This window comes from Erpetoichthys calabaricus, chromosome 8, assembly GCF_900747795.2.
Source record: "Erpetoichthys calabaricus chromosome 8, fErpCal1.3, whole genome shotgun sequence".
Classification (NCBI taxonomy): domain Eukaryota; kingdom Metazoa; phylum Chordata; class Cladistia; order Polypteriformes; family Polypteridae; genus Erpetoichthys; species Erpetoichthys calabaricus.
Window position 1 is genome coordinate 171,127,445 of NC_041401.2, and position 15,614 is coordinate 171,143,058.

Consider the following 15,614-nt stretch of genomic DNA (forward strand, 5'->3'; position numbering starts at 1 on the left):
AGCTAATCCGTGACTTGCTCTGATGAAGTCAAACAGGTTTAATTTTGTCTTTAGTTTTGGGGATGAGACCTGTGTGCATGAGAAGTGACAACCAATGAAAATAAAGGGGTAATATAATTCATATAATGCAGCAACAAGGAATTAGGAACATGCATGTTTTGAACCTTGTAAACAGAAGAGAAACTCATCTGTCATCTTTTTTGATGTACTGAAAAAGAATGGAAAAAAGAGCCAATACTGTGGCAGAACTCACCATAACTGTTAACAGTTCATACAGAGTGGCTCCGGCAGTCAGCATGTTATTGGCTGCTACAATAAGAAGCGAGCACGACTGTGCTGGAAGATTGGCACTCGACTGGCAAAGTAGACATGGGCAGCGAATTTCAGTCATTTACTGACCTGGTGTGATGACGAGACCAGCAACGGCATTCAGCAAATCTGACATACCCCACGACTAGAAGTCATATAATATGACATCAGCTTTATAAAGGTAAACAGAAAACTACCCGAGCTACACCTTGGAGGGAAATGTAACTCAAACATCAGACCCCACTTAAGTAAGATTTAGGAAGGAAGAAGAAGAGAACAACAACCACCACAGGCCATCTGGATCTGCAGAATTTCCACTGAAGCACACCATTTTGTAAGAAGAATACAGTGAGGAACATAAGTATTTGAACACCCTGCGATTTTGCAAGTTCTCCCACTTAGAAATCATGGAGGGGTCTGAAATTCACACTGTGGGTGCATTCCCAATGTGAGAGACAGAATGTAAAAAACAATTCAGGAAATCACATTGTAAGATTTGTACAGAATTTATTTGTATTGCACTGCTGCACATAAGTATTTGAACACCTGGCAATCAGCAAGAATTCTGGCTCTCAAAGACCTGTTACTCTGCCTTTAAGAAGTCCACCTCTACTCCACTTAGTAATCTTAATTAGTAGCACCTGTCTGAGCTCTTTAAAGACACCGGTCCACCCCACAGTCAGTCAGACTCCAACTACTACCATGGGCAAGACCACAGAGCTGTCAAAAGACACCACAGACAAAATTGTGGACCTCCACAAGGCTGGAAAGGGCTACGGGGCAATTACCAAGCAGCTTGGTGAAAACAGATCAACTGTTGGAGCAATTGTTAGAAAATGGAAGAGGCTAAAGACGACTGTCAGTCTCCTTAGGACTGGGGCTCCATGCAAGATCTCACCTCGTGGGGTATCACAGATGATAAGAAAGGTGAGGAATCAGCCCAGAATTACACGGGAGGAGCTGGTCAATGACATGAAGAGAGCTGGGACCACAGTTTCAAAGGTCACTGTCGGTAGAACACTATGCTGTCATGGTTTCAAATCACACATTGCATGGAAGGTTCCCCTGCTCAAGTCATCACATGTCCAGGCCCGTCTGAAGTTTGCCAATGACCATCTGGATGATCCAGAGGAGGCATCGGAGAAAGTCATGTGGTCAGATGAGACCAAAATAGAACTTTTTGGTCTAAACTTCACTCGCCGTGTTTGGAGGAAAAAGAAGGAGGAGTTGCATCCCAAGAACACCATCCCTACTGTGAAGCATGGGGGTGGAAACATCATGCTTTGGGGGTGCTTTTCTGCGAATGGGACAGGACGACTGCACTGTAATAAGGAGAGGATGAATGGGGCCATGTATTGTGAGATTTTGAGCAACAACCTCCTTCCCTCAGTCAGAGCACTGAAGATGGGTCGTGGCTGGGTCTTCCAACATGACAATGACCCGAAGCACACAGCCAGGATAACCAAGGAGTGGCTCCGTAAGAAGCATATCAAGGTTCTGGAGTGGCCTAGCCAGTCTCCAGACCTAAATCCAATCGAAAATCTTTGGAGGGAACTGAAACTCCGTGTTGCTCAGCGCCAGCCCCGGAACCTGACAGATCTAGAGGAGATCTGTGTGGAGGAGTGGGCCAAAATCCCTGTTGCAGTGTGTGCAAACCTGGTCAAGAACGTTTGACCTCTGTAATTGCAAACAAAGGCTTCTGTATCAAATATTAACACTGATTTTCTCAGGTGTTCAAATACTTATGTGCAGCAGTGCAATACAAATAAATTCTGTACAAATCATACAATGTGATTTCCTGAATTTATTTTTTACATTCTGTCTCTCACAGTGGGAAAGCACCTACAATGTGAATTTCAGACCCCTCCGTGGGAGAACTTGCAAAATCGCAGGGTGTTCAAGTACTTATGTTCCTCACTGTAAGTCTGAAAAGTGAAGATGCAAAGGAGATGGAAATATCAGATTTCCAATGATAAGCTATGTCTGTGCAGGTATTGTGCCTATACAAAACAGCTGCTGCTGGTTGGAAGAGAGACAAAGAAATGACAGGTCCAATAAGAGAAAAGTATGAGGAAAGAAAGGGATGTTAATCTGAGAAAAATGTAGTTTTAGACAAATATGAAGCCAAGACTGGAGGGCATTCCCAGGACGTGTGCAAAAAAGTACCAGGGATGGTTGCCAGGCAGAAAGGACAACAGGAATAAGTGGACAGACATATCCTAAATCGAATGTGTTAAAGATTGAGGTTCTTAGATGAAAATAAAATTTTATGAAAAACAGAAATCTAAATCTGTCAAAAAACAGATTTCCAAGAAAGTGGAAGTAGTGAGAGAAGGTTCCTCTGCCCAACAGAGAGAATTGGTGAAGGTCGATATGAGACCTAGAGGATAGAGAGCTACAGGAATTGTAAAGTGGATGGGAACTGGATAAAGAAATTCTGCATGTTTTAAGAACAGAACTTAGTTGTAAGTAAGAAAAATGAAAACAGGAGGAACTCTGATATTACGTTTTTGTGGGATTATTTGCAATATTTTGATGGATCTGTTGTACCAAATGAAGGATTTTAAGGTCAATGATTTCTTTTATGACTGTAGTTTATCAAGAATTTAAGTACTTTGAGTTTTCTGATGTTTACATTGTACTATTTGTGATGGCATTTTTATTTGGAAGTGGATACCACCAAACTGAGTTACTGGGCAAGAAGAAGCCTTGACCATGGAGGTGACCAAAAATCCAATGGTCATTCTAACAGAGCTTCAGAAGTCTTCTGCTGAAATGTGAGACTCTGTCAGCAAGATGACCATCTCAGCAGCACTCAATCAACTGGCCAATTATGGCTAGGCAGAAGCCACTCTTGAGTAAAATAAATATGACAAGCCCGCTTGGAGTTTGCCAAATGGCAATTAGAGTACTCTGAGAGCAGGAGGGCAAAGATGCTCTGGTCTGATGAGACAAACATTGAACTCTTTGGGCAGAAGTCCAAGCACTATGTCTGGTAAAGTCCAGGCACTGCTCATCACCCGTCTAATACCATCCCTACAGGCACATGGTGGTGGCAGCGTCATGCTATGGGGTGCTTCTAAGTGGCAGGGATAACAGAGTAGTCAGAGTTGAGGGAAGGGTGAATGCAGACAAATACAGAGAACATCTGCTCCAGAATGCATGGGATCTCAGATTGAGGTGATGGTTCAATTTTCAGCATGACAATGACCCAAAGCATATAGCGAAGGCAAACTTGGAATGGCTTCTGGACAAGACTCTGTTTGTCCTTGAGTGGCCCAGCCAAAGCCCAGACTTAAAAACCTCATAGAACATCTGTGGAGAGACCTGAAGATTGGCAATGCCACAGATGCTTCCCATCGAATTTAAAGGAGCTTAAGAGAATCTGCCAGGAAGAATGGAATAAACTGCCAAAATCCAAGTGTGCAAACCTTGTAGAGACTTACCCTAAGAAGACTCAAAGCTTTAACTGCTGCCAAAAGGGTTTCTACAACATACTGAATTGAGAGAATCTGAATATTTCTATAAATGTGAGACATCAGTATTTGATTTTTAATAAAGTTGCAAACCTTTCTGAAAACCCTTTGTCATTTTGGGTTACTGTGTATAAATTGATAGGAAAAATGGCAAATTTATCCATTTAAAATGAAATCTACAGCATAATAAGGGATGCAGAAAGTGAAGACAAGACAAGACATAGTACTAGTGAATAAACACAACTTGAATACGAGAGGTGAGCCGTAGGAGACAACCTCATTGATAAAAAAGACATAAAATAACTAAAAGCAGACGGCTGGTCTGGCATATCAACAGGAATTTCAGGAAGCACTTAGAATGTGTTAGGATGAAAACGGCTGGAGGGTGGGAGTCGTAACTCCCACTACTACTACTGTTTACACATTTCATTTAACAGTGCATGCTGGGATTGTTGGTAAAGGTGGGCACACACAGAACTCACGCATTCAACACAGTTTTACTCTTGGGTCTGAAACAGGTTGAATGCTTTTATATGATATTTATTTATGTGTTTATCTGTAATATTGAATGCTTATATGTTTGTACACTTTTATTGTAGTTGCTTTGTTTAGTAGTTTGCGTCATTATTCCATGACCTGCACTGTCATTGCGTGTTTGTGCTTCAGTGGAATGAGCAGCAAGTGTTCTCCCTGTGAGAGTAAAGTGAATTATTGGTGAGCAAGAGGTGCAGTTGTGTGAACAGAAAGATACATCCGATCTGCTGCTTACTATTGACATTAGTTATGTATCCCTAGCTGATTCCCAAACTGCTCCAGGGTTCTCATAAATCCAGCCAAAATCAAGTATCAGTGTTGCCTGTAATTTGGAAGAATTGCTAAATACTAATAGAATTTTACTTGGTCCTGTTTAAATTACAGTACTAAACTGATATGACAAAAATCCAAAATGAAAAGCAGGGCAGGAATAACAGTAACTGGCAAGAATCCATGACCAGGTAACCAATAACCTCTCCCTCTTCATCCTCAACGGCTGTCTTTTCATGGTGTTTGACCCAAGGCACTCCACTGATGTGACCTTTTTCCCCACTTTTTAGAGTTTTTTCCACTGCAAATGTTGAGAACAAAGCTAAGAAAGTCATTGCTGCCTAGATCCTTAAATAAGGGCACTTCTGGACCACTTATGTACAGGCCGCTTCCTCAGCTGCTCTGCTAGACACACTCATGCACTTCACTGCCTTCCATGAATGCCTGTGCAATTATGTACCATCATCATCTTTAGCCTTCCACAGACGGAGAAGCAGTATCGATCAGACGCTGCATGGTTGCTATTCACATGGACTAATCTCTGTACATAAATGCCTTCCTTCGAGGACTTCAAGCTTTTAGGACTCTTATACCTCGCACCAAGTTAACTTTTGCTTCCTGTACCTTGTGAAAATGAGTCAAAGATTATAAAAAATGTGTACAAACATTTCCTCCCTCTTCAAACACCTTATTATGAATAGGCCTGCTTTCTGCTCCACAATGCCACTGCCACAATGTAGAACTGATCTGAGCTGTGTTAAGAGAGAGATGAGAGGATAACTGCCTTTTCAGAACAAATCGTCACATGCACTTCCCAACTTCTGATGGGCTGACCAAATTTCAAATCCTGCTTTTAAAAGAATTCTTAATATGGACTTGTTTGTACAACCTGATATAATATACAGGGATCTGCATGAAAGAAACTGGGCTCAGAATGTCTCTGGGTTACAGACTTTAGCTGATTTGAATGAAAGTTTTTCAGGTGACTTTCTATTCCATTTTTCCATGTACAGATATTTACTTAAACTTTACTTACTTAGCTAAAACACCAGGGGCCTCATGTATAATGCCTTGCCTAGAATTCAGACTAAAACATGGCGTATGGACAAAATTAGAAATGTGCATACACACAAAAATATTCTTATACATAAAACGCAGCGTGAGCAAAGTTCTATGCACTTTCCCTTTATAAGTCCCAATAAACATAAATTTTAACGCACATGCATGAGCCTACAGCCCCACCCCTGACTCCTCCCAGAAATCTGCCCATTTGAACATGCAAATCAATATAAATAGCACCTTCCATTCAGTGTTTTGTTAAAAGACAATGGCAAAAGTATATGTATAAAAGAATTTCAGCAAATGTGAAATGGAGGTCCTGCTCATTGAAGTGGATGCAAGGAAAAACTTACCATTTGGTGGTTTAAGCAGTGGTATAAGCAAGAAAAGGAAATTGATGGAGTGGTACAGCATGACATAGGCACTCAAAGGTTGAAGTTCAGAAAGTTGCAAAATGACCAGAATAAAAAAAGAAGCGGTCAAATACCAAAGTCAACGTGAAAAGGCGAGTTGCAGCTCCCGTCTGAGTGTCATATGAAAACATATTTAGGGCCACAGAGAAGAAACAAAAAATAGGGACACAGTGAAGAAAAAAAGAGGTCTCTGTCAGGATTTAATCTCGAAATGTTAACTTTAATCTTGAAGTTTACGTAGTGATTAAAGACAACATTTCAACTTTAATCTCAAAATTTCCACATGAATCTCATCCTTTATTTTGTCATTAAAGTAGAACATTGTAAATTTCATCTTAAAATCGATGTTTAATTTACTAGAGTTTTTCAAACCCTATCGTATCCAAAGTAGCATGTTAAATGCTTCATATTCTACGGGTTCCCCTACCCATTCATTAGTCGCTATGTGCTTCTTAAACAGGCTTTCTCTTACGCCAACAGGAGCGCACATGCAGTGATTGCCACACAGAATACATTACAATCATGATATTACACCTTACTGAACATCTTATAATACTAAGATATACTTGATATAATTTTCATGATGAAATGCATTAAAGCATGTATTAAACATGTGGGGGCATTGTGGCACAGCAGTAGCACTGCTGCTTCACAGTAAGGGGGTCATGTCCTGAACACTCAGTGTTCTAAGTTTATAGCTAGTTTATAGGTTTATAGCTTGGAGCCTTGTCACAACTACCATAAATGTTATCTGCATTGCATGTACAGATGCTTTTGCAACCACTTTTTAGATATATTGTGGCAAGGTGTCCTGGGAATTTAATGGATGTTCTTCTGGGGTTTCCTTATTACAGCAGTACTGTCTCTCTCAAATGTACCAACCTCCAATTTCTGTCCTTTCATTTTCTTTCTCCACTTAACCACTCGCCACACAATAAGTGTCTGTAATAAATGTAAAACTAGGTATAAGCTTATAATGCCAATTCTTCAAAACTTTTAAAGAACATTGAAAAATCTTGGTTATACATGTTTAACTATTCCATCCATCCATCCAGGGTCATGTCAGTCCCAGGAAGCATCGAGCACGAGATAGGAACAAACCCAGGATGGGGTGCCAGCTCATCGCAAGGTGAACATGAACACTCACAGACACTAGCAGTGTCAATTTAGCATCACCAAATCCTCTAACCTGCATGCCTTTGGAAGGAAACCAAAGCACACAGAGGAAACCCAGCAGGAAAAGATACAAACTCCAGGCAGGGAACACCCGGGACGTGACCACACGTGTTTAATTATTAACAGCATATATTATTTAAATGAAGAAAACAATTTATTTGTAAATTGTAATATACATACTTTAATGCATTTCATCAAAAACATGATTCAAGTATACCTCCTAGTATTCTAGCAACACACAACTCCAAGAGGATCCAAGCTCCAAGAGAGAACCTAAATTGACTTAGAAGCCAGTCATCATCATGGGACAGTATGATCTCTAGAAACAAGCTCTCTTCTAATTCTGCTATTTGTGATGTCTTCTAAAAACACTATAGCAGTCATGGTAGTTGAAATAGTTTGGCCATTCCATGCACCATTATATTTTTAAAGAATGATTACAATCAAGTGCCTTAAATTTGTAAACAATGTGCAATTAATTTTGGTGTATTTGATAAAGCCCGTATCATGGATGTGAATCTAAAAAAGAAAGGTGACCACACAGAAACAGTGGCACTGCTTTGATGCTGTATGTCACTTGGTTTACAAAATTGAGCAGAAACGTGCATACACATGTCTGAGGCTGCTATGAAAATGTACGTAGAATTACATCAAGTTTAACTTTTATACATCTCGAAAAGAGCGTGGAAACGGTCGGACAAAAACTCATTGTGGGATTCAAAACCCAGGATGCTAGATGTTTCAGGTAAGAATGTTAAGGTAATTATTGTGCCAGCATTCTTCAATTAATTATTAAAAGATAACTAGGGTCACACTATTACAGAGATTGAATGTGATTCTGTCTAGTTTTAATAACATCGGGCTCCTCAAAGATGTAGGGTTGGGACTTGAAATAATACTTAACTTTTACAACAAAAAGGAAAGCCAATGCAAAACTCAGAATAATTGTAGTTACATATTTTCAACTGAAAATACAGCAATGAAAAACAGGATAAACTGCTCCAATCCCAGGTCAAACCTGCAAACACAACCTACACAAAAGAGCAGAGGGCCTATCTCAAAACCTGACTCACGTGTTTCACTCTCGAATACAAATATCAGATATAGACAAGCACCTTAGTCTGCCTCAGTGACATCCAGGTCTACTTAAAGTCACATCAAATAATATAACTTTTCCAGATATTTTCAGCTGTAGCTTTCATTTAGATAATCTTAGCAAGTCGGAGTTGGTGACGTGCTCCTATGGCTGCTAGCCTTATTACATGCCCGGTGATTCACTCAGACTAGTCTGTAACATTCTCAGATAAAATCAAACAGGTCTGATTCAGTCTTTAGTTGTGTGAAAGAGCTGAAAACCAATGAATGCTCTTGGAAGTACAATGCATACAATGCAGTGATGAGCAATTGGCATTGTGGGCTCTGTCAGGCAGCATGTTACTGGCTGTCTGGAATTCAGCGGGAGGTTACAACTTTGCTGGAAGTACGGCACATCATTGCTAAATGTAACATGCACAGCGACTTTTAGTTGTGCAAACTGAACTGGTCCAGCAACAAGATCAGCAACTGCAGTCAGCAAGTCTGACATACCTAATAACTAGAGGTTGTGTAATGTGATATTGGCTTAACCTCCTGTTGGTTAACATGAAAAAATTCAGCTAGTTCTTGCATGGCTGCCAGCTCAACACAAACAAGCTTGACACTTCTTCTCTAAATCTTGGTATCCGCAAACTCTTCCCATCAATCAAAGCACCCAGGCTTATTTATATGCTCGACAGCACATCTGTGTATCACTCAAAGAATCTTCCTCTTACCTTCTGATCTTCTCACCTTTTTATCACCTAGTGACTGTAATTGACTTTTCAGCAGTCTTCCAATGATCGACAAGTTGCAAGTTCAAAATCCTAAAGTTCTTAAATGGTCCAGAACTAATCAACAGGAATCTCTGAATTGGCTTACAGTCACATACTATAGTATGTCATCTTCTAAGCTCAGCTGCTGACTTGTATGGCTGTTAATTCAAATGCTTTAGACCACCTGTAATGCTGCTTACTTCATATCTTCCTGCCAAATGCCTGATATGCTCCAACATTGGCTTTCTCACTACTGTGCTATGGAATGCTTTCTTTGGACCTGTTTGGACCTGAAGCTCCATAAGTGTGTTAATACTGAGATCAGATTTTAAAAAATCATCTCTTTAAAAGGCTTGGATTTTGCTGTTTGTACCGTGCTGATCCCAAATTTGATCTAGTGCTGGTCTCCTCATTTCAGTTCATGTTTACCTATCTGGACTGAGTATTTTGTCATATTTTGTTGTGTTATTACTTTGAAGTGCACTCTTGTTTGTGTTGTACAGTGCTTTGTTAAGAGCATTAAATAAACCTTATCCTTGACATAGAAGCCATATTCCATGACAAGCAAATGAAAACTTTACTGACCCAGACACTTTGGACCAATTAGAAAAATGCTGAGCTTTTCAGCAACTGTTAAAAACTTGTGTGATACTATTAAAATCTGGGCTTACGGAATAGTCAGTGCCACAGGAAATGTTAAGCAAATGGATTCCATCAAATGAGGACTTATCTTAAGCATTAACATTTCAAAGTCAAGTCTTTGAGATCCTCTCTCTGACAGCATGTAGGTTCGCAATCATTTAATGTTGTCTAATATTTACAGTACATGCATTTAAAAGACTATTACTGGCTGATACTTGTCACCTAATTGCCACTGCACTTTTCACCACCCCAAACATCACAACAAAGTGATGAATAGTCTGAAGAGGTGAAATGTATGTTCTCTATATCTACTGTACTATATTTAAAATGAAAACACAAACAGTCAAGGTAATGGACTGATTCATTTATTTCTTATAAACAAATTTAATAGTTAATTTCTATATTATACACATTATTAAAAACATTAAAAACAGTGAGGACTGTAGTGGAAAAATTATTTACATCTAATAGACTGCTGGAAAAGAAAGTAAAGGGTTTACTGCCCCTTCTAACAGTTAAGGACGTCCACTTGTTAGTGTGTGTCAATCAGGCACTATTCCCACTGCTGCACACAGCTGTATCAATGAGGCTTTCGACTGTAGACATATTTGGAATTTTGCAGAACTGTATGCTTTCACTTTGTTGTTTTCTTCTGTCCTTCATGCCGCCACAGAGCGGCTGATGGCGACTGACCACGCTCAGTTCCCTTCGTTTGCGTGTAAACGGTTTGCCCTGTGCTTCTTGTACCCTCTTCCTGAATCCGTAAGACACCTGGTGAGGCACAGGTTTGATAGGTTTGGCTGAGTAGAGCAAAGCAACACCCCACCACCCTGCTGTTCCTATTTCCAACTTTTCTCTAGTGTTTTTATTTGCTACTGCATTTATGAAATTGCTTATGATGGCTGCAATATGGACCCAGTTAATACAAACCTGAAGGTAACCTCCATTCCCCCCTCTCTTGCTCTCACCTTGTCTTTCTCCAGGATGAGGTGGATGTCCGTGATACAGCGTTTGCTGGCTCTGGCGGATAGCTGCAGTAAGCGGCAAGTCGGCCTGTATTACCCACTCCTGGTTGCCATTAAGTACAGTCTCTGGAGGCATGGCTAGTGAGTGTCTTTTGGGGACATCCTTGGTCAGTGTTGCTAAGGACTGCTTAGCCTATGATGAAAAAGATGTTTTTGTTAGTTAGCTTTTTGCATTCAGATTGGATATTCCTGAGATCAGTTGGGAATGAGTGCACAGTGTGAAGGAGGTGCTGCATGAAACACTTCCATAATTTCTTGATAATGTTCTCCATTTCCCGTGAACCTACACAGACAAAGTGATGAAGACAATGCCTCAGTAAATCTTAACATGCATATGTTAGCCACAAATTCATTTGGCAAATTATTTTTCATACTTTAGAGCTTGACTGTTCCATTGAGAACTTAATGTATATGCAGCCATCGGGAGCACAGCCTTTCATTTTTCTCCCATTTTTACAATTTCTTCAATTTAATACTATAATCTCATCAACATTCCTACTTTGTCCAGGGTGCACTCCCACTCCTACTAAATTTTATTGGCCAGATACCAAGTCAAGATTTCCTTATAGTTTATATTCATCTCAATTTCATGCGGAATTAATAGCAGTCATTTTTCAATCACTTGTTTCTTTTTTGTATTTTTCATATCTGTTTGTCGTGTCCAGCTGCTGTGTGATCTCAGGACAATCTTTGATTCTTTAATAAACTGTGTACGTGTGGTGGGTGTTTATTAATCCAAATGTCTTCACGGTGTCTCTCCTGTGACCTGTAAAACAGTTTTGTATCTACCATAAAATGGCCTGATATTCTACACAATGGAATCGATCTGGCTTGTAACTCCCAGTTTTCATTTTTTGTCTGTTATTACAAATATTCTTGAACTGACTAAAATAAAAAAAACACCTCATATACATCACATGTAAGTCTTCCTAAACATTTAGTCAATGAATGGGATTTAAAATATTGTGTTAATCCCCAATCTGGGGCTGTCTAATTTTCAAAGTTCTATTCAGATAAGGCAGTGAAAAACTAGTCACCATTGTGGCCACTGGGTTAGAGGAGACTAAAATGAAGGAATCACAGGAGGGGGCATGTAAAGGAAGTCAGGTAAGCTTATCTGCCTCATCCACAGTCAACATCTGTGGACCGGGAAGCAGAACAACACTGGCCCTGAACAGACTCTGCCCAACTCTACACCTTCTGTGACAACTACCATCAAGCTCACAATAGAAGGAGACCTCCTGTTCCTTTGTGGTCACATTTAGGGACCAGATAGGAGCAAGACCAGACAGATTTTCAGCTGTGAAACCGGTGAGTTTCTTGCATACTTTTTCACAAGATCATCATACAATTTAGCAAGAAATTACGTTTTCACCCAATTTGGGAGCCCAACATATTATCACCTCCTTGGGTTATATTTTTACACAATGTTCGCACTGATATGAATGAAGGTTTTGAAATGTACAGAATTCATTTTTTCACTCTTTGTATGTTTGTACTCATTTTACTAGTGATTTTAATTTCTATCTTTTTGAAGTTTCCGCAGTTCCCTTTTTAACTTCATTTTGATTGCAGGCACTACCATTTTGTGTTTTTTTTTTCATTGACTGTTACAAATTGCATATTGCTCCACTGTGTGCTTCTTTAAGATGACTGCATTTTCTGTGTCCAAGTTTCCTGTGTATGTGTTTCAGTGGTGCATTCAGCTGCTTTTTTGGAGTTATGACTATGCATGCTTTCAACAAGACTCCTGTTTGTGTTTTGGCCACTAGTTTTTGAATTTTGTTGTGTAACCTTTTCGCTTTGCCCTCTGCTTGTTCCGAGTACATTTACTCTCTCATCTATTGGCCCATTTTCCACCTTTTGCTTCCTTACAAACAGGCTGGCTGCACTTTTATCAATAAAGGTATTATAGTTAGATAAAACTCTTCATGAACAGTGTTATAAAAAGTAATCTTTTCAAATCTTCTCTCAGTAGGTATTTAGCTGAATTAAGTATAGCTGAATCATTCCAATAATTTCAACAATTATTTTAAAACTTGACAGGACAGCCACTCAAAGTGTATTTTTTACTGAAGCAACTGAGGAAAATGATCCCACCAGGGTACACAAGATGACAAATAAGAATGGAGCTTTCTAGAGAGTGTAGAACTACAGATTGACGTTAATTGGCCTATCACACCATTAATTACAGTATTTCATGACTTTAAATCTCTGATCTGAGATCACATTAATAGCACATACCACAACAATCACCATTATTAGCCCATTGTTACAAAAAAATTGTATTAATGTTAATCAGCAGACCAATCAATTGAATGTTAGTAACACAAAAGTGCAATCAGTCCCCAACACCTACAGAAAATTACCACCACACTGATGGAGTGCTCAGTGATTCAAACACCACTGCATGGTTATTATCAGGCAGGCAGGCCAGTCTAGTCTTACCGCCATGAGCCTTGGAGAGGGCTCCTTTTCTCGATCAAACACTCGGTACTCCTTTCTTGGAGCCACGCAGTTATTCATCTGGGGAGACAGGGCATTTTAGCATAAGGAGAGCCTAGGCAAGCCCAAGAAGCTGTAAGTCAACCAAGTTGGCCAAAATTCAGTTTTAAAACTGAAAAGTCTAGCATGGAGTCCATGAACTTGATTTCCTGAGATTAAATAAATGGGCTCATGCTAGCAGACCATGACAAAAGGAATATGAACATCTACAGCAGTCATAACACTTGGCTTGCTTTCAGATGTTTCAGGTTGGCCGTTTATGACCATATTGATCCTTCTGTAACTCTGAACAGCACAGGAGGCTGCTCTGAACAAAGTGCAGAACATTAGACTTCAGCAGAACGAGTAGACAGAATGTAAGATTGTCCTCTGCTACATTGCAGTTGCTCAACAAACATTAGTATTGTATCTTCAAGGCATGTCTTTTATATTTTCATGTCATAAGTTGGAAACACAGGCCAGGATGCCAATATCTGATTGTACTGTTACTGAGAATACTAAATGACACAATCAGATTGTTAGCCCTTTACGGTTTCCTTATTCTCTCTTTGTCACAATAGATTGAAAAGACAAGTGACATCTGTCTAACTGCAAACTGCAACTGGACATTGCCTGAGAGGGGTAACAAAATCCCACATGCACCTCACCCCTTGAGGATTTGAGAGTCTTACCATGGCTAATTCTGCCTCTAACTCTTTAATCCTGTTTTCTTTTAGGTCCAGCTGTGAGCGTAGTGCAGTTGCATGGTCAGTTGCTTCCTTGGCTTGCTGTCGAAGATCCCACTTCTCTCTCTCCAGCTGATCCTTCTCCTTGGCGAGAGCTTTAACTGCATCCTCACTTTCCTGAAGAAAGAGCATGAGTAGGAACACATGTAGACCAGTTGGTAATATTCAGTTTAGTTTAGCAAGTGTCAGGTTTGAAATGGTTACTTTACCAAAAAAATGTTATGAATGTTTTATTTTTTTCCCTGACTAATTTTTAGTTTTAAAATGTTACAAACAATTCTCATGACAGAATGGTGACAGGCGTAGGATTTAAAATCATTAAATGTTCCTGTCGGAAAAATAAACTTGATTGGTCTGAACGGCTTTAATGGACTCATCAGATTATAAATGAATATGATATCATGGACATATCATCATCATCATGGACATGACTTTGGAGACTACTTCATTTCCATTTTCTAGCTCAAACCCAAGATATTATGGCGCACATCTTTGGTTATTTGCTATCTACTTATTTTAAGGGGACAGGAGGATACTAGGGAAGGGATTATGAAACTAACGCCTTCAAGCATTCAGGGCTTGTGTAAAAAGCATCTTAATAAAATAATTACATATTAGAACAACTGTGACAAGAACAGGCCATTTGGACCAACAATCATGTTCACCTAGGTTATTTAAAATAACATCAGGTCAAGATCTGAAGGTCCCTAAAGTCCTACTCTATGCCACAGAACTAGGTCATTTTTCCATGTGTCTGTGGTTCTTTGCATAAAGAAAAACTTTCTACTTTCTAACGTATGGACAAAACCTGTCCTGAACAACTTTAAAATCGTGCCTCCATGTTCCTGTTGCAGAGCTCATTTTAAAATAACAGTCTCCATCCACTGCACTAATTCCTTTCATGATTTAAACAATTCAGACATGTCATCTCTTAATTTCCCTTTGCTTAAACTGAAAAGGTTCAACTCCTTTAGTCTCTACTCGTAGTTCATACCTCTCCATCCCAGATTCAGCCTAGTTGCTCTTTTCTGAAGTTTGTCTAGTGCTGCTAAGTATTTTTGTAGCACAGACACCAAAACTGTATACAGAATTCCAGGTAAGGCCTCATTAGTGCATTATAGAGTATAACTTAAGCATAACTTCCATTGACTTGTACTCTGTACATGGCGCTATATAGCCTACCATCCTATTAGTCTTCTTAGATGGCTGTTGTACACTGTTTGGATGTTGGTAGTGATGAGTCAACTACAACTCCCGGGTCCTTTACATAAGGTGCGCTTTCAAGTCTCAGACCTCCAACGGTGTATTCAAATCTAACATTTCTACTTTCTTTGTGTAACAACTTACACTTATTTACATTTAAATTTTATCTGTCACAAATCTGCTGAAGCCTGCATGCTGATTATTACGTCTGTAATAATTTAGCTGATTTTAGATTATTTGCTCTACCACCTACCTTGCTGTATCCGCACAAGCTCCTAACCTCTCTCTCTCTCTATCTTGGCATCATATGCATATTTAACCAGCTTATTGATTTCATTCTTTTCCAGATTTGTTATATATATTAAAAATAGGAGCAGCCCCAGCACTGACCCATCAGGGACATCACTTTTAGCACTGCCTAATTATG

The 15,614-nt window shown here is 39.5% G+C and overlaps 1 protein-coding gene across 4 annotated transcripts in view; it reads right to left on the reverse strand.

The window, feature by feature from the left end:
- The window catches only part of kaznb (kazrin, periplakin interacting protein b), a 645,457-nt gene that overhangs the window by 14,857 nt on the left and 614,986 nt on the right, over nucleotides 1-15,614 (reverse strand). For 2 of the 4 annotated variants that reach the window (XM_028807798.2, XM_028807800.2), the window contains exons 7-9: nucleotides 13,931-14,101; nucleotides 13,203-13,280; nucleotides 10,698-10,887 (exon numbers count right to left, since the gene is read on the reverse strand). In XM_028807798.2, coding sequence (XP_028663631.1) covers nucleotides 10,698-10,887; nucleotides 13,203-13,280; nucleotides 13,931-14,101 — 439 coding nt within the window. Of the gene's footprint in view, nucleotides 1-10,078; nucleotides 10,501-10,697; nucleotides 10,888-13,202; nucleotides 13,281-13,930; nucleotides 14,102-15,614 lie in introns of those variants that run through there. The other 2 variants (XM_028807801.2, XM_028807799.2) reach the window with 2 other exon arrangements.